The 22702-nt window shown below is 38.8% G+C and overlaps 1 protein-coding gene across 1 annotated transcript in view; it reads right to left on the reverse strand.

The window, feature by feature from the left end:
- Nucleotides 1-22702, reverse strand: part of CDC42BPB (CDC42 binding protein kinase beta (DMPK-like)) — a gene marked incomplete at both ends in the record, with an annotated part of 48213 nt that overhangs the window by 22352 nt on the left and 3159 nt on the right. Inside the window, 15 exons of the mRNA XM_010149093.1 lie at nucleotides 415-520; nucleotides 1364-1488; nucleotides 2064-2169; nucleotides 2341-2585; nucleotides 2992-3102; nucleotides 5268-5510; nucleotides 7164-7297; nucleotides 9122-9241; nucleotides 9336-9502; nucleotides 10661-10740; nucleotides 12010-12258; nucleotides 13927-14127; nucleotides 15443-15536; nucleotides 18603-18751; nucleotides 22226-22321. Coding sequence (XP_010147395.1) covers nucleotides 415-520; nucleotides 1364-1488; nucleotides 2064-2169; nucleotides 2341-2585; nucleotides 2992-3102; nucleotides 5268-5510; nucleotides 7164-7297; nucleotides 9122-9241; nucleotides 9336-9502; nucleotides 10661-10740; nucleotides 12010-12258; nucleotides 13927-14127; nucleotides 15443-15536; nucleotides 18603-18751; nucleotides 22226-22321 — 2226 coding nt within the window. The remainder of the gene's footprint in view (nucleotides 1-414; nucleotides 521-1363; nucleotides 1489-2063; nucleotides 2170-2340; nucleotides 2586-2991; nucleotides 3103-5267; nucleotides 5511-7163; nucleotides 7298-9121; nucleotides 9242-9335; nucleotides 9503-10660; nucleotides 10741-12009; nucleotides 12259-13926; nucleotides 14128-15442; nucleotides 15537-18602; nucleotides 18752-22225; nucleotides 22322-22702) is intronic.

Below are 22702 nucleotides of genomic sequence, written 5' to 3' on the forward strand. Positions count from 1 at the left end.
AATAAAGCCACACGTTCTTAGTGTGTCAGTTTGTAACAATAGCAACCATCTAATACATGTTCACAACAGAAAACTTAGTTATCGCACTGTAATGGCAATTAAAATTATTCAGTTGCATCTGAGGTGGTGAGGCACTTTTCTGTACTTCCCTTTAATGGTTTAACCTATTGTTTCTTCTCACTTCTGCACTGTTTATAGCAGTTCGTGATGGTGGGTATTAGTATGAAACAACCACCCCCTGTAACTACCAAATCCTGATCAGATTACCTGGATTTCACAAGCAATAGGTAAAAACTAGAAAGCAGAGCAAAGGACTTATGAGAAAAGAATTCTGATTATGAACAGACAGCTGAAACTAAAAATGTATCTTCCTAGACATCCCCAGAGTAGCCCAAATGGTTACTATTTTCTTACCAGTGTTCGCGACCCCAGACTGGAACTTCTCAATGATTCTAGTTCTTCTGTCATCTTGGAAGCTAATGCCTGGAGATAGCCACGGGCGTCCTTCTCATCGCTCACCCTGTCGTGCAGTTACGAAAAACTGTTACTCAACAGTGTCCTGGGTCACATACTGTACCACCAAATAATCAGTGTCTGGACTGGATTTAGCAACATAACAGAAATGGACAGAGCAGGTAAAACTCTCCCAGCAACAGAAAACTGAATACATCTTAGATTGCCTGCTTTAGATTTTTCTTTTATCTGATTCTCTTGATTGTGGCAGTTGCTAGGGAAACTGAACTTTCCCTTCCACCATCAGCAAGAGTTCTGCGGAGATTTGTCGTTATTGTTTGGACCACGATCTGCATATTCTTTCCTCAAATTTTATAAAGGGCTACCTTCAAGTCCTTCTGTAACATCTGAAAAGACAGATACATGGATCCTATGAACCCCTTCACTTTACACCCCTCCACTTGCTAGCCGAATAGCCTTTTCAGGCAAAAGTATTAGCCAGAAACTAGAAATTAATCCAATTGAAAACCACTGCTATCCAAGGCCCAGCCTGCAACAACATACAACTTCAGTCAGCAGAAGAATTTCAAGCAGGAGACACATACACATGACCAAATGTCTTGCATGATGAAAATACTTGCACACAGCTTGCAAAACCAGCACGTAACAGAGGGAAGGACTGATGTGAATCAAGTGCAAGTGCTCGTCTCGTACAGCGTCTATATGTTAACGTGGACCTTTTAAACCACAACCATCTTCCTAACAGATTTATGAAAATTAATCCCCATTCCAAAGTACAATGCTTTTGTTGATCCCAGCCACACAGAAAGGGCATGGCTATACACTGAAAAAAGCCCATGAATATTTCAAAAGTTGAAAGTGGTCACCTGGATATCTAAGCAGCACATACCATTGAATAATTTCTGCAATCTGAGCTTCCCAGTGAGCAACAGACTCCTTCTTTGCTGCTAGGTCTTGGAGCTCATCTTCCAGCTGTCTGTTCTGTGCTGTTAATTTGTCCACAAAGGAGCAGAGCTGAAACAAAAGATTAACCCATAGCTTATGTCAGTTTCAGACTTTTTACATATGTTTTTGTCTATACACCTATAGAGTTTGAACAAACAGGACCACCCTGGGCTATCTGGAAGTTCTAACACAGACCGAAGAATCGAAGTTGTTCTTTTTTTTGTGTGCAACTGGAGGCTAGCTCCTGAGCAAACACCACCACATTGCCAGGTCACACAGAACAATCCAAAACAAAGGAGAAGAGCGAGTGTAGAGACCACTGAGAAGAATGAGGCTTAACTGTAAGCCATCAGGAAGGCAGGCAGTCTTTGTAAACATTTCCCTTTCTGTATGGCCATCATGAAAAAATCAGAAGGTGGTGCCCTTGGAGCTGTGGGAATCAATCCCACAGAGAGCCCCTAACAAAGATGCTGAAGTTACTGTTTAGCCAGATCTGACATTTACGTGGTGAAAGCTACATCTGTTTTATTCAGATATTGCCTGAACATTCACTGATCTCTTCTGACCAATGAGTAGACTACTTCAAGATCAAAGTAACACACAAAGAATTATGTTTTGCTTCAAATGTTTCTTAAAATAATTACCCTCTCATTTTCTGTTGTTAGCTTTTTGTTATCTTCCAAGAGCATAGATCTTTCACGCTCATATTTCTCTTTCATTGTTCCTACTGCTTCCTCCATTTCACTGTGCCTAAGGAGAAGGACAAGAAATAGGAACACTTAAGCTGTAATGCTACAGAACCTGAAGATGGGTTTTCAAAAAGGAATTAACAGCTAAGGTGGAATACTATCCTACAGAGATACCTATGCAATACACACACAAAAGAAATTCATAATTAACGAATCACGCCCAAAAACTTACCTCTCTCGCTTTGTTTTCTCTAATTTATCCTTTAATATCATGATTTCTTTCTGCAGTGCAAGCTGATGGCTCTCTGAATCATGTACTTCCTTTTTCACATTTTTTACTTCCAAAACATGTGATGCTTCTCGTCGGACCAACTCCTCTTCATAAAATAAGATTTTCTTTTCCAGCTCAGACTTAATTTTGGAAAGCTCCTGCTGATGTTCTAGAGTGGCACCTGCTGTCCGGCCTCCCTGCTTCAGCTGGAGAAGAAAAGGAGAAACTTAGAACTGCCCAAATGGTGGTGCTTTGGAAAATTTTTATCTGGGCAGTGAGTGATTTAAAAGGTGCCTGTCTCCACCTATTAAGTCCTGTAAGTGGCTGCTCTGATTACACAACTCTAATAAGGGTTTCAAGGGGGCTGCAGAGATAACAAATTTGGACCATATTGGTTTAGTATCTGCTTAGAATTCACTAACTGGACATTTATGTGACATTGGTGTCCAATGAGATAGTGAAGTACTTCAAGCAATAAAAAAAACCCCCAAATAAATCTGACGTCAGGCTTCTAGTAAGGCTGTAGTCTCCCACAGGTATCAACAGTTTAATGGGCAAAAAACTACTGCAGCTCCTGTGTCATGAGTAAAAAGTTGTCAAAAAACATGTCACCTTTAGAGCTTCCAGTTCATTTTCCAGCTGTTTGGAGAAGACCTCGCTGTGCTCACGAAGCTTGCGTTCTTTTGATGCTTCTGCCACCACTTCTTCAAGCTGCGCTTCCAGCTGCAACGAGAGTAATTTTGTCACTTCAACACAATACAGTGCTATCTGCATCATTCACTTCCTTTCCTCCTGATGGATGAGCCGCAAGTTTTTCCTTATTTCTGTTTTGCATTACACCACTGTAACAATCATCGCAGAATGTCACAACTGTTTTGCATTCACTGATCCAGACATCCATCTGTCTCACACAGCAGAACTATACTATAGGACTTTCTGTACGGATGTGAACTACACTAAGTATGTGCAGGGATAACTGCACAGCTTACATTAATGCTAAGAGAAGGAAAGGGCACTAGGAAGTTACTGCAGTTGAGAAAGCAGAAAGCCTCCCACCGCATTCACAGGTCAGCTCCATGCCTCCGTCTACTAAGGCAGCATAAAATCCTGACTTTTGAGCCAAATTATTGCAAAAAGCTTAAAATACGAAGACTGAACACTTTTAACTAGCGATTATGGAACAAAATCATAGAATCATAGAATCATAGAATGGTTAGGGGTGGAAGGGACCTTAAAGATCATCTAGTCCCACCCCCCCTGCCATGGGCAGGGACACCTTCCACTAGACCAGGTTGCTCAAAGCCACATCCAGCCTGGCCTTGAAGACATCCAGGGATGGGGCATCCACAACATCTCTGGGCAACCTGTTCCAGTGCCTCACCACCCTCTCTGTGAAGAATTTCTTCCTGCTATCTAATCTAAACCTCCCTGTTTTCAATTTGTACCCATTACCCCTTGTCCTATCACTACAGGCTCTTGTAAAAAGTCCTCTCCCTGCACCCGTGTAGGCCCCCTTCAGATACTGGAAAGCTGCACTGAGGTCTCCTCGGAGCCTTCTCTTCTCCAGGCTGAGCAAGCCCAGTTCTTGCAGCCTTTCGTCATAGGAGAGGTGCTCCAGCCCTCTGATCATCTTCGTGGCCTCCTCTGGACTCGCTCCAAGTGGTCAATATCCTTCTGATATTGAGGGCTCCACAGTTGGAGCTTGATCATCCATTTATTGACTTTGGAAAGGCAATTTAGTGGCAACTAAGGCAGCCATTGCAATCCAAGCACTAGTGCCACAGTTTTAAAACCTGACAGGAGGAATAAGGTTTGTTTTTCTGCATTCAAATTCAACTAGGAAAATTGATTTTAAAAGGAGCGTACTTAGAACTGTGGGCCAAGATAGCAAACTTACAGACTATGTTCTGAACAAAATATTGATACAGCTGTCAGGAAAGGGAGAACAGAGGAATTTGGAAGAGCAAAGACAGGAGATTATAAAGCCCTGCATGGAAATATTTAACTGAATAAGCAACAACACTTGAACGCCTGTTGCACTCTGCTCTAGAGACGAGGTGCCACAGCCCTACTCATCAAACATGGTGGTACGGACACCTTTGCCTTTCCCAGCTAACTACCACTTCTTATTTGTGGACAGAAGTCTGAGAAACTTCATTTCTTACTATGTTTTCACTGACTGCCCTTCAATCTGCTGCAAGTTTTCTAGCAAAGTTTAATAAAACTCTTGACTTTCTCTTCTACACTTCACCCAGAGAACACACAGAATTTGATGATTCTGAGTGATTAAAACACTCTGGGTTAATGACAATAGCTGTTTCTTATGCCCTCTTTAGGTTATCCACTTCATCTTATGTAAAACTATAATTACCAATTAGTATTCTAGGCAATTTAACTTGCTTAAAGATCTTAAAGATATTCTCTACAATGACTAACTACAGAGGAAGGAAAACCACCTATTTGGTCTGTATCACCATTCCTCCCTTCAACTGAAGAGAAAAATTCATCAGAAAAACCCAAAGGTCAGAATATTCCAGCCTTAATGCACATCAAGACATTAAGCTGTAAGCCAGAGTCTACGAGAATCAAAACACAAGAGCTAAGAAGCTGGGCATATAGCAATAATAGTTTCCTCCAGATTAACATCAGCCTGAGTACCACTAAAAAAAGACAAGACTGTTTCCCAATACATCAGTAAACCACTCAGCAACAAGTTCAAAGTCTATTTTGTGAACTGTAGCAAGGTTATATGGAAGAGTTACCAGGGCAATACCTTCTAGATGTACAGAGTAAATTATTGTTAACAGTCACGATCTTTCAATACTGTGACATATGAGACACTGGATAAGCAGCAGCTGAAACACATTATAGCTACTTTATCAAGCTACCTCTTTTCTGATTTTCTCCGATTTACAGATGTCCTGTCGCATCGCATCAATTTTCTGCATGCTCACTTCCATCTCTTCTTCTTTGTCACGAAGTTGACGGGAGAGCTTCTGCTTTTGGGACCGCAAGTCCCCCATCCTCTCACTGAGCTCGGAGAACTCCTGCACAGCTAGCTTTCTTTGCTGGTGGGCATCCCTCAGTTCTTTGGACTGTGTCTTTAACCTCTCTGAGGCTTCTACAAGTTGCTGGGTAAATTAAAAAAAAACCATAATAATAAGCAAGTCATTTGAACTCCACATATTCTTTCCAAGAAAAAAGGAAGTGAACTTAAAAAAGCATGACTTGAAAGTTCAACCACCTCACATAACTTCTAAATATTATTTGTAATACTTAATTTACAAAAAGTGGGTTTTTTTCTGGGTTAGTAGCTGCCATAACATACCGAGGCAGCAGTTGTTCTGCTGCTGGTGTGGCAGATCCAAGAGTACCTTTGCTGTTCCAGAAGTCTTTCTTAGAACTCTGACTACACAAGGCCGCCTCACAATTTCAGATTACCACCATGTACCTGCACAATAGTAACTTTTTTTTTTAACGGAATGTCTTAGCATTCATCACATTCAGAGGGTCCATGAAATATACTGCACCAGCACTGAGATGCTGCAGCAAATCCTGTGAAATTCTTCAGCAAACTAAGGAAGATTCCGTAGGGTAAAACTGTGAAGCTCTAATACTTTAACTGAAAATATTAAAAATATAAAAGCTGTTTCCTTTGCAGCAAGTAGATAACAAAAATTAACAAGATTCAATTTGTATTTTAATGTTCTACATAAAATCATTTGAGAGTTGGGGGAAAAAAAGAAAATTATCAGAATGAGAAAAGCAGAAATAGAATAAACGTATCCTGGCCAAGGGACTTCTAAAAACTTCTGCCATCAGGAGAAGTATTGCAGGAACATGCATTAACTTCCCGAAAAAGGCATGTGTTCAAACCAGGCGGAGCATATTTTCCTTCTCTGCTACTCACACGCTCTGGCAAATAACCCTTACCAGTGGTTAACAGACAGAAGAGACTGTCAAATTCTAGTGGACAAAAAAAATAAAAGCCCCAGAGATTTTGGCCCATGGATTATTTTTGGGTCAATGTAAATGCCACGTGAACAATACAGTTGCTAGACTTTTCCAAAACTAGTTAAACGAATACAGTTAGCTTTTTTCCCAATATTCTTAAAAGTGGTATGTAGTATATGCAAACCCATATTTACTTTACTGCAAAATATTTTGCTAACCTAAACAAAGAAATGGTTACATTTTAGGAAGCAAACAAATGTGCAATTTACACAACAATAAATAAACCCAGTAATTACATAAAAGTCATCCTCAGCCTTAAGCAATAATTAACCTTTTGGTATTACAAAGAGTAAGTGGGCTCAAGCTGGAGTAGTGACCTAGCTCTATTAAGTCTGTCTTATACATATATATATATATATATATATATTCTCTATTTGATAACTACAGACTGATGAGTAGCCATAGATCTGAGTTAAACTCCTGTGTATTCTGAAACAATTAACAATAATTAAACAGTTAAACGAAACCCATTCTTTAGGTGTTTGTCCCATCTAGCACACAGGTTTGAAATAAATAAGATAGAAGGTTTGAAATAAATAAGATAGAAATGTCCAAATAAAAGATAGTATGCTATTTTCTGCCTATAAACTTCCAAAGAAGTATGCTACTTTGGGAAACTACTGTATTGCTAATGAAATTAACAGGTTCACTAACATCTCAGCGAAGTCTTAAAAAGCAGCATTTAAAACACTAAAATTTCAATCACAAGAAAACTTTCTGTAACTACTCTACATGACCATTTTTAAATGTATCTATCTTTGGATCAATACCTTATGAAGGTCCTCCTTTTCCTGCCGCAGTACTCGGCACTGTTTTTCTAGTCCTTTCAACTTGTGTATAGAGTCTTCATGTTCTTGTCGAAAAGCCACTGCATCTGCGAGCTGTCCTTCCAGTTTACTTATATCTGTAGGTTAATACAAGTTAAAGGTGACTGATCTCAAAATTTACACCAATAAAGCAAGCAACATTACACAAGCAAACTGGCATCACGTTGCTTGGAAAAAATCAACAACTTTCCTGTTCCCACCATTTTAGACAGTGTAAGGTAATTTGAGGGCACTGACAGCTCCATGTAATTTTAACTTTCTCAGCCTATTAAAGAAATCCACCCCAAGACTGTGATCTCTTGAAGTGAAAAAGCCTGAGCACAGGGCTTTGTTTTGGGGAATGCAACTTCCAGCCCTTGAAAACACTGAAATAAACTTGTGTTGTTCAAATTCCAGTTTTAGGAATTTGTCTCCTAAATAGTTTTCATTATTTGACAAGCAAGGCTACAGTCATCAGTGCGTCCAGCAAGACAGGAAAAGACTGTTTATTTCCTAGAGTAGATAAGAACTCACAATCTGGGAAGGAAACACCATCCTGCACGAGGCAGGCAGGAGACAGCACTGCCCGTACTACTGGCAGTATGCTCTTCTGGTACTTCTCCCTTCACTCTCAAAAGAAATTAAACAAATTTGATTCAAAACTATCACCTCTACGTACAACAGACTAATCACCTTTCTGTATTTCTGCTCAGTCTTAGAGCTGGTAAGCAAATGAACTGCCATCCTCAATTTGGTTTTAATTACTACTTAAAAAAAGTAAAGAAATTGCATATGGAATAAAAGGTTAACTCAAATTCCACTCATGTCTGTGACAGAACAAGAAACTGGACCTATGTATTCAGGGATCCAAGCACTGCTGTAATGATGAAGGTATTATTCCTTCTCATTTCAGCACAAATGTCCTCCCACTCCACACGAACCAATACTATTAAATTTTAAACCAGACCATACTGCTAGTTTCTGTATTTAACAGGACACCATTGGCTGAAGAGATGAATGAACCTGAGCAGAAGCGCCACCTTAATCAACCATTTGACTCAAACCTATTTGCAGAATACAAAAGAATAACTTTTTTTGGAAGGATAATCTACCTAGGAGAGCTGAACCCATTTTTGCAATGCATGCAAAAAGGGTATACTGCCAAATGGCAAGGAAAAAAAAAAATCAGGATCAGCCACTCATTCTATACTACAGGCCTCTATAAACCTCTCAGCCAAGTCATTAGGATTCAGAACTCCCGTTTTGCTTATCACTGATTCCCATTTAAAAATCAGATGCTAACAGGAGGTTTGTATGGATAAACTAATAGCATTGTCAAGCAACAGATTTTCAGTGATATGGATGAGTCAGTCTTCTCTCAGGACAGATGCCAGTATTTGTTTTTCTGCAATGCTCAGTGCTTCCAAATTAATGCATCACCAGACAGAAACACAAAGGGAGCAGGAGCTCAGAAATATTTAAATGTGAACTGTGATTATACATCCTCCCACCTATCCCCTTATGTTACTAAAGAGCAACTAATCTTCTCTCTCCACTATCCCACCCCCAAGTAAAACCTCTCCAAAACAACACTCTCCCCAAAAAGGAGCAGTAAGGGAAGAGAATCCCCTGAGATCAGACAAACATCACACAAAATATTTAACTGAACCCATCCACACCATTCATCGTACTCTAGACTCCCCAAGCCAGTATATTCTATCAGGCCAAGCAAGTGGAAGAAAAAGTTAACTGCTCATCTGGAAATGTCTCTTAATATCAAACAAGACTTTTACCCCCCCCTCCTTTTTTTTTTTAAGCATCTCAAGAACATTAATTCTACTTACTGCAAAAACACAGTACATAATGTGACTAGGAGAAGCAAAATAAATTGCATTACTCTAATTACCATGCCAGAGGCTTACCTGTTAATTTGTTCTTCAACCGTTCAATTTCTTCATTTAATTTTTTAATCTCTTTATCACGGCTTGTATTTACTGTAACACATACTGGACCCTGGAGGTTCTGCACTGTCTGTGTAGATTCTTAAAATCAGAAAAGGAAAGAAAAGGTATTCTGTATGTTGCAATTCCTCCTAATGGGCAGACCTAAGAATCCAAACAAACATAAGCCACTAACCTTGCAGCTTTCTGTTCAAATCCTGCTTTTCTTGCTCTAATTTCCGTATTTTCTTTTCATAGCCTTCTATTTGTGAAGTGTTCTTTAAGTCACGCTGTACATCCATTTCTTTGGTCACAGTGTCAGACTGCGCTGCACTCTTTAAAGTACCTCTATCGGATAAAAGGCTGAAAACAAATACATAAGTCAGAACATTTTAACAAACATTCACAGCAGTCTGTAGCAGTGACATGCTGGGGTTCCACCAAATACTCACCTTAAATGTACAAGTACAATTAGTGCAGTAATTGTTGCTACTGAGACAAGTGTCAGGGTAAAGTTGTTATTCCCTAGCTACTGCGCACACTGCTGTAGCTCTAAGGTACTTCCATTCAGGACGTTAACGATGTTGATGTACATTTCCTTTACAAACTGCCTGAATGATTGAAAATGTTAACTCTCCTATGTCAGAGGTTACTACCACCTGACAGCAAAGTAAGCAGAATGAAAAGTGTACCTGCACAGAGAGAGCTAAGAAACAAACCCAACAGTCTTGTTTCACAGGTGACAAAGACGGATTTAAGTTAAGTCACATGATGTAACTCTGAAAAGGATGAGATGTGTGTACTGGGTTCTTTCTGAAGTAGTGTTGCATGGGGTAACAAACCCCAGCAAAGGGGAATAATGTATCCTAATAAAAATCCATCAATAATGTATTGCAGTCAACATATTTTAGATCAATTAATGTATTTTAAAGTAAAAGACATGTTTTTGTACTGCTGACACTGTACCAGCACAATTACTCGAGTTCTCCATTTTCTTTCATTGCTATTTTCTGCATGAAATAACGAATGACACACAGGGCAGAATAACCTTAAGATCAGAGACAAGCATGCGTTTGAGGGACCTCTGAAGTCAGATGGAGGCCAGCTCAAAGGTGTGCGAAGGGAGCCACTTTGTCCAGGCTCAGAACACCTATGTTAACTCAGCCTGTCAGCAGCACTTTGGAGCAACGAGCTGATCCTGAACTGGTTCCTGGCAGACATGCAGTGTGGACAAGACTTGCTCTCAACCTCTCAATGCAGGAACAGCAAGTTTGTACCCAATTGCAAGTGACGCATCTAGTCCATTAGCTTTCGATCATTTCAAATAAGATATTAAATATAAAAGCACCTAATCTTGGCATGCGTGATCAAAATATGTTCAGACATATGGGGGAAAAAAGGGATAAAGTTTTACTCACAGGCAGACCTATGACCTTTCTGCACATTTATAAAAAACGGTAATTTCCTAGAATCAGCTGCATTTGGGAAATAAGTTTAATGAACAACATATCCTTTGCTTACCTATCAGTTGTGTACGTAAACCCAACGAACGGTAAATGCAATCCAGCAAAGCCTGTATGAGAACTTGGTGGCACCACTTCCTGCATAAAAACAACATGCATGAAAACCTGAAAGAGAACCCACACGGACCTAAAGGCATTTGATTTAGCCTCAACAGTGAAAAAGAGACAGCTAATGGAAAGACTTTTCTTAACACATACCAATTCACAATTGGCAGTTATGCTTTATCGTATAGCCTTCCACTGTTACTGGATCAACTTTATTTTGGATTAGGTCACTTAATATAACGACCTGAATTTAGTAGCCTCTTGAACCAGCACTTGAAAGGGCAGCATTTCAAGAAGTTCAAAGCACAACGCAACCTATTAAAAAAAATCCCAAAATTTCAAGTTCCCAATTAAAGCTGACCTGGCACCAAAACACATGCTGTTTAGTTTTAGTGTGTTAGCTACTATTAGATATGTAACCAGAAAACATGCCAAAAGCTCTTCACTTCTCAGAATACAAGCTGATGAACAAATTACCTCCAAAGCCCTCTGCTTCTCCTGACAGGAGTTTATCAACTACTACACAGCAGAAACAGAGGAGGGGGACACCAGTGTCCGAGAAATTGAGCCTCCTGGTTCTCAAGTGAGTGGAGAAGCAGCAGTGTGAGATCTCTTGCCTGGACAGATGTGAGTGCAAGCTGCATGGCGAAGGTATGTGTGTTTCTGGACAGATTTATTTTTCGCTTTTGAAAAGGAATAAATGCACATACAAGCTCCTTGTAGAGGTAAATTAAAAGGTCAAATCAAGTTTTTTCCCCATTGAAGCAAGTTTTCATTTTGACTGACCATGTTATTTAATGCTAAAAGATGAAAAATAAGTAATTTCAATTGTGAAATATTCACATTTTTCACCTTTTTGGCATTTTGGGTTATCAGAAATTGTGAGCTGCTTTCCCAAATGGCAGCATTTGCCAAAATGGTTTCCTTCAAATATAAATGGCAAGAGGTTAATGAAGTTTCATTCTTTTGAAATTTCTCACAGCATCTCTATTTGGCAATCAGCTTTGAACGTTCATGTCATCATGACTGCAATAAGGACACCACATATGCACCGTGGTAAGACTGCACCATGGCACAGATCCTTAAAGTACAACTAGATCTGCTAGACTTGGGAATCTGTTTCATGACACTATGGAATTTAACACAAAACAAAAACTTATTTCATTAGCACAGCTTATTAATGAATTCTCTACTTACTCCTTTTATTGAAGCTAATTTATTCTGAAGTAAGATCTCACTACTACATTACAGTGCAGCAAGGCTGCATTCTCGCATTAGTAATATTTAAAAAAAAAGACTCACTGGATTTCTCAATACATCATCATCCACGTCAAAGTTTGAGGTGTCAGAAGGACTGCTAACATCCGGAATATAAGGTGCTTCTAGGTTTCGGATGTTATCCCAATTAAGCCCTTCAAAAAATGCGTGAGACTTAAAATCCTCTATTCCATTCTGTCCCAGCCTACGCTCCCTACTGCAGATAAGTCGCTGAATAAGATCTTTTGCTTCTTCAGACACATCTGTAACATGGGATGGAAACTGAAACCGTTCCTAGAAAACAAAACAGACATTTTTAGAGAAGGGAACTACTCCATAGCTTTCAACTTCAATAGGAGTTTCAAAAAGAATATACTAAATTATACCAATAAAATTGGAAATGAATAGTCAAATATTGTTCTAATTTCAGTAAGCAGTGGCAGAGCACAATGCAATAAATTCAGTGATAGACTTTTTGTCTTAAAATGGATTTTGAGGACACGTAATCATTTCTCAATTTCTTTAATAGAGATCTGTTTGAATCTAACTGCAATTACAGTAACTCTATTAGGAAAAGCAAACTTTTTTTTTTAAACCAGGGTGACACACCACAATATATTAAAGATCATACAATAAATGCAGACCCTCACTGGTATTCTTAGACACAGATCTACTGACCTTCTGAAGATTCACTCCTTGAGATTTTATCATTTCAACTCTTAAAAAACGATGCTAGTCAATTTTCACAAAACACTGTTACATTTAAGGGTGCATTTTCCTAATTTATAGGTCAAATAACTGGTTTTATTGACAAAATATAATTTAGCAGATTTATATTATCATAAACAAAAGATCTAAGAATGTATTTACCACTAACATCTGAAATTACTCTAGACAGAAATCAGGAAAACTTTTTCTGTATTGTAGCTTCCCTACGACTTCCACTGCATAGTCAGGAAGTGGTTTATGGTTTGTTTTTTCAATAAAGGACAATAGCGTATATATCTGTTTATAATACTGTGTTCAGGTTTAAAACCAGATAATCAGGGACCAAACTAGTATAATTCAAATTAAACTTTAAAGCTTCAACTGAAAAACATAAAATCATAACAATTGTGTGTCCAAATGAGATTAAAGTATTGAATCTGCTGGACAACAGCTTCAAACTTCCCCACAAGTAGTTTAAGAGCCAGGCAGCCAGAATTTACCCTGGTTATATTTGCAACCGGTTAGCTGACAGAAGAAATTAAAGCAAGAGACAGATTCATATTCATCACAGCAACGGTGACAGCTTTAGCAAGGATTTCATGTCTTACCCATGTCGACAGCAGTCAACTGCACTCATTGAAACAATACATCCTACACAACAGCTTCTGGCTACCTAGGATGAGTATGCAGATAAACACATCCTCCTAATTCAGCTCTTGAAAGGACACCATGAACTGATTTATTCTTATTCTCTAATGTTCAAAATCCACTCAGAAGTTCCAACTCTTCTCTAGCCCTTAAACCCTGGACAAACCCCCTAAACTCACGTTCAGCTCATGTCTATACCGGTTGACTTGCCTGTTCCCTCTTTTGTACTGTTACCAGTGTGACAGAAAATGTGCGCAGCTGTGTACATAACGCGTTACTTCATTTCTCCTCCACAGTCCAGAGGAAACTTTCAATAGGCCTAATAGAAGAGTTGGGTTCAATTTCGATTTTGTGATGACTGCTTAGATTTTCCAACAAGAGCATCATCAGATCTAGAGAAAAATCTCAATTTGACAAAAAATTCGATTTCTGCAATTCAGAGAAGCAAACATCCCTAAAACCTGAACAAACAAACCTACACAATGTGGCTCTAAAACATGAAAAAGCAAAGAACCATTATAATTTCAGTATCTTTTTAAGTGGTAACAGTTTCTCTGTAAACATTATAACCTCAGTGAACACACAGAGATTTAACAGAGCTCTTACTTCATGATTCATAATCTTCCCATAGGTTTCCACTAGTGACTCTGCATAAAAGGGTGTTTCACCATACAGCATTTCGTACATGCAGACACCCAATGACCACCAGTCACATTCGGGCCCGTATTTTCCCATTCCATCTTCCATTGCTTGCAGTATCTCAGGAGAGATGTAGTCAGGTGTACCCACTGCTACTGATGACTGTACCTTAAAAATAAAGCAAACAATTCTCATACGTTTTCAGGGTCTCTCAGTGATTTTCTCACTCACACACTAGTCTAATTTCTGACAGACACACACACCAGGTCATGATTTTGACGAGATTTATAAAAGCACAGCAACAACATAAAGAAAATATTAAGAAAGTAACAAAGACTGCAAAGATTAACTTCCAGTCCACTTCTACATAAAATATGTAGGTAAGTTTTATTCTTAACACAGCAGAAACCCAAAATAATGACAGCTATAGCAAAAGCAGAAAGACAAGAGGAGAGTGAATTTTGCTTTTGTGTCTGTTTAAAATTGCAATTGGCTGCCAGAAGTTGAAATGAGTAAGCAAGGAGTTCAAGCCTTATGCCCAAGTTTTACAGCATCATTTGAAGATCGTAAAACAAGGTCCCAGTGCAAGTAGTTCCCTGTTTTTATTATTTCAGAAACTGGTTTAATGCTTGTTGCATAAAGTGCAACTGGACACAATACACGTGTAAGGTGGGGAATGACCTTGTGCTCAAGCAGGGTGGAAGCCCTGACCATCAGAGCAGTGGCAGAGCAGCTCTCGTCTCTAGGAATACCTTTCTCAGGTGTCAGAGTTATAATGGCTCCTTCCAATTCATTCTGCATTTTAATATGGTAAATCTTTGACATTTTATCACTACAGAACAACACCAAGACCTGGGTTTGTGCCAAAATCGGTGACCCACGTTGCATACCTTACCTTGGCAGGACTGGCACCTCTAGAAGTACCCTACACTAGGCAAAACAAACAAAAACCCACACAAGCAATTTAGCTTTCAGGGGTATATCCAGTCTGGTTCACAAGATGCCCAATTACCACAATGTTGCTGTTCCGTTTGCAAATGACCTATGAAATAAACTGCTTATTAATTACCTCCTCATTTTGGATGACTTATACTTCAAGTCTGTTAAAACTGCTAGGATCTTGGTCACCTATGATGCTAGCTCATATATAACATCAAACTACTATCCTTTTTAACACAGGGTCTTTGGATAGTTCATAAAAATCTCATGAGAACTCAAATGGCTAGTAGGAGAAAAGGTAAAAGATAGAATGACATAGCAAAGGATAACTTAAAAAGGTAGAAGCCTGCAAACAAGGAGATGATGTCAAAAATGTTTTTATAAGCACGTTGTTACACACTTCACTCAATTTTTAGCATGTCAAAAAGCTTACAATCTATCACCCCCTTGATGCACGCTGACAATACCCAATAGCTTTAAGACCAGCAAATTACTGAAAAGGTCCCACTACCAATGACCCAATAAAATCTTGCTTCATACATACTGTGCCATCTTCACTCATTTTCAGACAGGACCCAAAGTCTGCCAGTCGTATGTGGCCGTTCATGTCCAAAAGAACATTATCAGGCTTTATGTCCCTGTTATAATAGAAAGAAGAAAAAAGATTTATATTATATAACATTAACTTTCCCTGTAAAAATTAACCTCGCACCAGAATAACAAAGAATTTTATGTTGGGATTCACACGGATGCAAACTCTTTTTACTGCAGTATTTACAAACCTCTCCTCCCACTGAACTCACAACTTTGCCCACAATATTGAAACCTTAGATTACACTGGAGATTCAGCTCATCAAAGCTGAACTCTGCGTGGTCAAATAACCAAACAATAATTATGGTTAGTCATATGACTGTACCAGGTAGGTTACTCCATCAACAGCATTTCAAGACTACATGCATCACAATATACTGTTTAGGGACAGAAAGACAAAAGAGAGAAGGCAATCTATTAATCTCATGTTTTTCACTAAGGTTTATAGGTCTTTGCATCCTGTGTACACGCAGCAGTTTTTCTACAAACCACTGAATTCCCCTGGCTCTAGAAAATCTAAGTTATGCAAGGTAACTCATACCCAAGTCTCCTTTCACTTTTTTAGCCAACACTACCCATGATCAGCTCCCAGTATGCTAGCATATCACCATGCCATTTTGAAATACTATTATTTGAGCTAGCCAAAAAAGATAATCAAACCAATAAATGCGTTAAGATATTATACTTATTCAAATAATACCATGTATTAGTAATAAATAAAACCACATGTGCTTCACATTAAACCCACCAGTCTTGTTGCACCATAAAATACCATTCTTCCTTTCAAATATCAAAATCCAAATGCCACTACATGTGCTCAAAAACGTAAAAACTGTACAACTTAATTTTTTTTCAGCTTAATTTTTGAGGAAGAGACTAGAATTACTAGGAACAAGGGGAAAAAAAAACCGTGCTGTAATACACATTGCTATATAGATGTGGAAGCTGTCAATGTCCACTTTTTAAGGTGTTGAATTCCACAGTTTCACACTTAAGAGCCTTATGAGAAAAACCATGATAGGTTTAACAAAAGGTTCCCATACGGGTAAAAATCTGCCAATCTGACAAATGTTTCCAACACAAACTTGATTTAACACCTTTTAACCAAGGGCTAATGTTTTGAAATTAATTACTGAAACTTCATGAATGCTGTTGCTCATTAGCAGTACTAAGACAAAATAGTAAATGCTAATCTATCCCTGTCAACACAAATTAAATGCATTCTTACTTGGTATAATACAGAAAAATATGTGCTAAGACCATCTCACTATACTTTCCCAATAAACTTATTCAGTAATTTTCTATTGTTAAATTTATTCCATACATTTCAGTTCCAGGTATTGTCAAGACTCTCTTACAGTCCCCTAATTGCAAGTCAAGCTCAATAGGTGCAGAGGACTATTACAGTTTATATACAACTATACACCATTTTTTTCTTTGTTTGTTTAAAGAACGCTGCTCACAGTGCCATTCAAAGCATGAGCCAGTCTCATCCAACACATCTCTGCTTTTCTGCTTTGCATGCAGATCTTGCTTGCCTAAGGGAACACTGCTTCTGTTCAGAAAAGCTTAATGCCTTGTCTCCAAGCTCCACTGTTTCCTATCTACAGCTAACAGGTCATATAAGCCTTTAAAGGGTCCTTGAAATCCTCTCCAGAGCAATCATGCTTCCTCCTAATCCATTCCAGTTGCCAAGCAGTAATTTCTTGGGCATTCATACATCTCCTATTCACGGCGTTTGTTTTGGCCTTGGAGCCATTCATTCCTATTGCGAGAACAGACCTTCATTCAGCCCCATGCACAGATGTAGCCGGTCAGTTAGCCAGGCCACCTTCCTCAGAAATGGGTGCAACGGTGCCTCTGGGGAACTCTGAGTCCGTAACATTTTAAAATCCACCCATATTGTATACTCTTACTCACAGGAGTATTACAGACTTTATGTATTTTTTCTCCTTTCAATTTTTGGACAGAGCACTCAAAGCATTGCAGTTTGAGTATTCCCTATATTTTTTAAACATTAATTGTAAATAAAAAGTCACCTCACCTAATGATTTTCACCCATAACTTTCATCAAACAGACAGCAAAACTGCCCTTATGTCACAGACTAAGAAACAAAGGCACAAAGAGGTAAAGGGACCTGGCCAAGACGTACCTGCAAGACAGGCAGAATGCTAATATGAAGCCCACTTCTCCCGAGCCGGGACTTTCAGTGACCTCCCATGGACCTACTCGTACGGCCATACGCCGCCTTCAGTTGGCTGAAAAACCTCACCACTCTCACACTCTATTTTCTCACTTAGCTGTTTACTGAAATCAAGTTCTAATTCAGCACATAAAGAGACAACTGCAAAGGTTCCCAGAGGCAGTATAATTCTGCTTTCTAAATGATCTATCATATATAGTTTTTAAATGTGAAAAGCAAAGGATAGAAACTGTCACTTGATCAAGATTCTTGCAACGATGAGACAAAACACCGATCAAGCGTCTCCACAGCTCTTCTAAAATAGCTGCTCCAAAAAAGAAGCATACAAAGCCTACCCTACCCTCCCAACATGTTGCCTCTGAGAGAGAATGAGGAACATTATATATTCTTTACAACAGAGCACAACCTAAGTTAACACAATGGTAGACACTGATCAGAAACATAAATCCTGCGTGCAGAAACCATTAGACAGGCACATGCCCACTCATTACAAAGACCGTTTGAGGATGACCTCAGGCTAACAGATGCATTGACGTTATCATGGGCTTACTGTGCATGGATTCTGCAGAATGTCTTTGAAACATCTGCAGAGAATTCAGACTGCTTCAAACTTCGAGGTTGGCTTGGACAAAGGCAGATAAATATCCATGAAGTGAATTGAGAATAAGCCAAGTCTGATCAAAAATAAAAGCTTTAGTAAAAGGTTAGTCAGACAAATGTCACTGCTTCTCACATCAGTCCATCAAAATTTGGTATTTAAAATGTAATAGCCTATACAGCTATAGTCAGCAAGTACCCACAGCAGTTTTCCTGTGGCCACTGTGCCCATTTGTATGTGTAGCAATATCTTTAGGATTAACTCCGTATAACTGTACATGTATGTTTTCCCTAGCGAGACGGTATTTTACCTGTGCACATAATGCAGCTCATGTATGGAATGTATGGCAAGCACCATTTCTCCAATGTAGAACCTAGCCATATCTTCAGGAAGCTTGTCTTCAAACTTACTGAGAAGTGTCAGTAAGTCACCACCAACATAGTAGTCCATCACTAGGTACTGAAAAAGAAGAAATAAAGCAGTTAAGTACTGAGAGACAGGTGGTAAGAAAAGAAAGTTCATCAGTTATCCACTGAAAAAAAACCCTTTCACTACTTTTCTTCCTGTCTTAACTACAGCGACACACAAAGAAATTATCTAGTATCACCAAAACTAATGCAGTTATCAACCCTTAAACTAACAATTTTCAGAGGATGCAGGAAGAATAAAACTATAGTTAAAACTGATACTTGGTGCAGCTTAGTTTAAAATACACATTTCATTACTACTTTTAGTTTTGGCACCAGTGCAATACTACCAATGGTTCCAAAAATGAGACTTATCACATCAACACCCTCAAATACTCATCTAGGCACATGCCACTTTATGGATACATAAGACAGCTGGCAGGAGCTTGATGATACTATACATTAGGGATGCCCGTGACAAGCCAGAAGCACTACAGCAGGAAATCTAAAGAAAAATCAATCAAGCATTAATGTTCTTTTGAATATATTTCAATGAAAAAGTAAACAGCCCCCTAGGCAAATCAGCCATTATCCTGTCCACGGAAAGAACCAACACAGATAGGGTAAAGTGAAAGAAAAGGACTCAGACTTGCTATTTGTTTCTCATATGGCAAAATGAGGTTCGTATTTTAGTTGTTTCCTAGCAAGATCCACCTAAATCCAGACCACCACTTCAAGTATAACAACTTTATCTAGTACTACCAGTCTTGAAGCATTTGGTTCCACGCTCCCCAAGATGATTTGATATATGGGTTTAGGAATAGCTTTGCTTGTTCTGGAATTAACTTTCCAAAGCAGTAATTTTTCTCCTTAAGGTAAAGCAACAGGCAATTGCAGGCAATCCACTGTCCCTGCCACAGATTCATCTTCCACAAGGGAAGCAAATTAAAGAAGACAGGAACACAAAGGAACAGAGAGTGCAATACTAGCCATTTCCTCACTGTCTGCCGGCTTAAAAGCGCATCTCCAAAAGGCACAGGTTTTGATATGTTTCTCCATCTTATTCAAACTACAGCTTAATCTGATAGGCAAATTTCATCACTTATGGTGAAATCAATCAGTCTGTATTGCACAATCCATCAAGGAATTTTAAACATGTATTGGAACATTACACATGCAACAATCATATTTGAAAACAAAAGGCTACAGACAGGAACGAGCAATCTGTTAAAAGGCATAGTGTATTAAAGTATTTTCTCCCAAATTCAAGGTTTAGAGAGCTTATAGAGCCTTCTGTGGGAGCTGAAATATCCTGCCTGTCAAAGAGACAAGGTAATGCACCTTCCTCAGCTCCCACAGCATTCATAATTCAGCAAGAAGTCAGCTGACCCATGAAATGAGGCACTTGGATCTGAGTAAGATGGTGAGACCTCTTCTGGAAGAAAGTCAAATTTTATTTATCTTCCAGTTCACAAAGATCATCTTGCCAGCAGGCACTTCTCCTTTCACATGGGGTTAAAATACAGACTATTCTGATGCTGAAATCTAGGTATCACATTTCTTCCAGGGAAGTAACTACATCAAACAGGGGGAGAGTAGTCGAAAATCAAAGGAAAACACGACATCAAAATACTCTCATGAATACTCAGAAGCCTTTAAGAGGCTGGCAGCAGACAAACACACACATGCCCTTCCTCATGTATGAGACTAGGAAAGAAATTTTTTCTGGTAAGTCACAAGAAAACTAACAGATCAGAATCTAGTAGAGATTAAGAACTTCAGGTCCCATACATGCTTCTAATATTCAAGGACTATGTTTCACCTACACCGTATCTACATCAGCAGATCACCAAAGGCTTACTTAACCCATCTTCACTCAAACTGTCTTTACAAAAGCTTTCTAAGAATCAGGAAAAAGCTGAGCTAGCACTTCTGTGTAATACCATTTAAGAGCTGGCTGTTTAGAAAACACTATCACATGGCATATTTGCTGCTAAACCATTTTAAAACCACAAGAGCGAACCAGAAAATAAGCATTCTGTGTTTCTTACTTATATTTAAGTTCTGCACCTTCACATGCTCTACTAATAATAAATAGAGGGAATAAAACCCCAATTACTTCTAGCGTCTCCAAGGTCATCTACTACTTTTCTACCTTAACATCTTACTTTCTCATTTGTCTTGTTCTGAACCCTTTACCATGCAGCCAGAGAAGGATGGCAAAGCCCTACGTGTGGGAAGACACCAAGGTTCTCTCCCTGCTTTAGGGTTTTAGCTTATGCGGTTTTGTATTTAAGAATCACTAGCTATAATACACAAACATCCTTGGGAGCAGGTATCAGAATTTAGAGCTTTCTCTTTCCAAGGACCAATGTCCACTCCAGGTTGGAGAACCTAGCTCTGTTGTCTGTTCTTGTTGTCTGTTCCCAGTTTTGCGTTCCATTCTACAAGAAGCAAGGATGAACAACACAGCAAAAAATAAACCCAACCTGTCCAGGTTCTGTAACGTGGCAGCACTCTTCCGAGATGTGGAAAAACTTGGCTATAAACTTCTTCAAGCTGAGCAGAGAACTGAACAGACATGTTTTAGCTCTTGGACAAGGGAACCATTAAGATGGTATGGAAGAAAATCTCCTGTTGAGGTGTTTGGGAAAGTCACTTCCTGATGTATTTCACATTTTCTTCATGCATCACTTAAAACAGAGTGACCAAGAAGCAGACACACTCCATCTGTGAGCACCACACATTTACAGGAGATGGATGCTGAGCAGCAGACCAAATTGGAAGGCAGCATCTCAGCACGCACAGAATCAGACCTCATGCAAGATGGGAGCCTGCTGACTTTGGCTGCCAGGCAGAGTTGTTGACTTCTTACATACTGGATTTTAAATTAGATGTCAGATGACTAAATTCTGCTGTCAAGTGAAACTTCAACATCTAAATGTCTTTGGGAACTTGGGGAACTTGGGGAAAAGAAATGTGTTACACTGCTATAGCTTGCTTGGAACAGATTTGTATTAAATAGTCTTAGCAACACTAGATCCCTCTCTACAGTGTTACTTGTCATGGTTTAACCCCAGTCAGATCCTAATGAAGTTCTGTTTAATCAGGTTTTTTAATAAAATTTTAAATAACTTTTTCCATTTTTAAACAAAATCATACTTCAAAAGACACTCTGAAAGTTTAAAATATCTTATTTTTCACAGAGCTAACACCTCTCAAATTATTTAACTGCAATGTTACTCAAAACATTAAACTTAAACGTGATATATTTTATGCAAGCGTAGATCAGTTAATTTAAGGTGCTTAACTAAACCTCTGTATACTATACTACTACACAATTTTCTCATTCTCCTGGATTTACAGTCAGTCCTTTGAAGTTTTTCTTCAAGGAGAAAACAAGAATGTTGAAACACTGCTGCGAGGCATGAGGTGGACAGACTTATTGCACTAATATCCTTAAATGTTCCAAAAATAAAGTTCTTTCATAAACTAAAGCTTTTATTTGCTGATGAATCAAACATACCAAATAGTTCTCATCTTGAAAGGCATAGTGCAATGTAGTAATCCACTGACAATCTCCATTCACCAAGACATTTCTCTCTTCTCGGAAGCAAGCTGTCTAAAGGAAGAGAGGGGAAAAAGCCATTGTCAACATCAACAAGTAGTTTTCACAAGATGAATATATATGGATGTTTTATGGGATTATTTAAAATTACTGAACAGAGGTCTCTATTCATTGGAATTCAGTCCACACAAGTGACAAACTAGGGAATCTCTGCAGGCTTGCAGTCAGGCATTCAGTCACTCTAATCCTCACTGTGACCTTAAAAAAAACCCTAACCAGCCAAGACACAACTACCCCCACCCCAAACACCAAAAAGCCCACAAACCAGTTTGAGTCAACACTGAATTCTTGTTCCATAATGTGTTTTTTTTGTGGTTGGTTTTGGTTTTTTTTTTTAAGCCAGAAAAATGATAACTTGTCACTGCAATCTATAGA

The sequence above is a fragment of the Eurypyga helias genome, unplaced genomic scaffold (assembly GCF_000690775.1).
Source record: "Eurypyga helias isolate BGI_N326 unplaced genomic scaffold, ASM69077v1 scaffold37763, whole genome shotgun sequence".
Lineage (NCBI taxonomy): Eukaryota > Metazoa > Chordata > Aves > Eurypygiformes > Eurypygidae > Eurypyga > Eurypyga helias.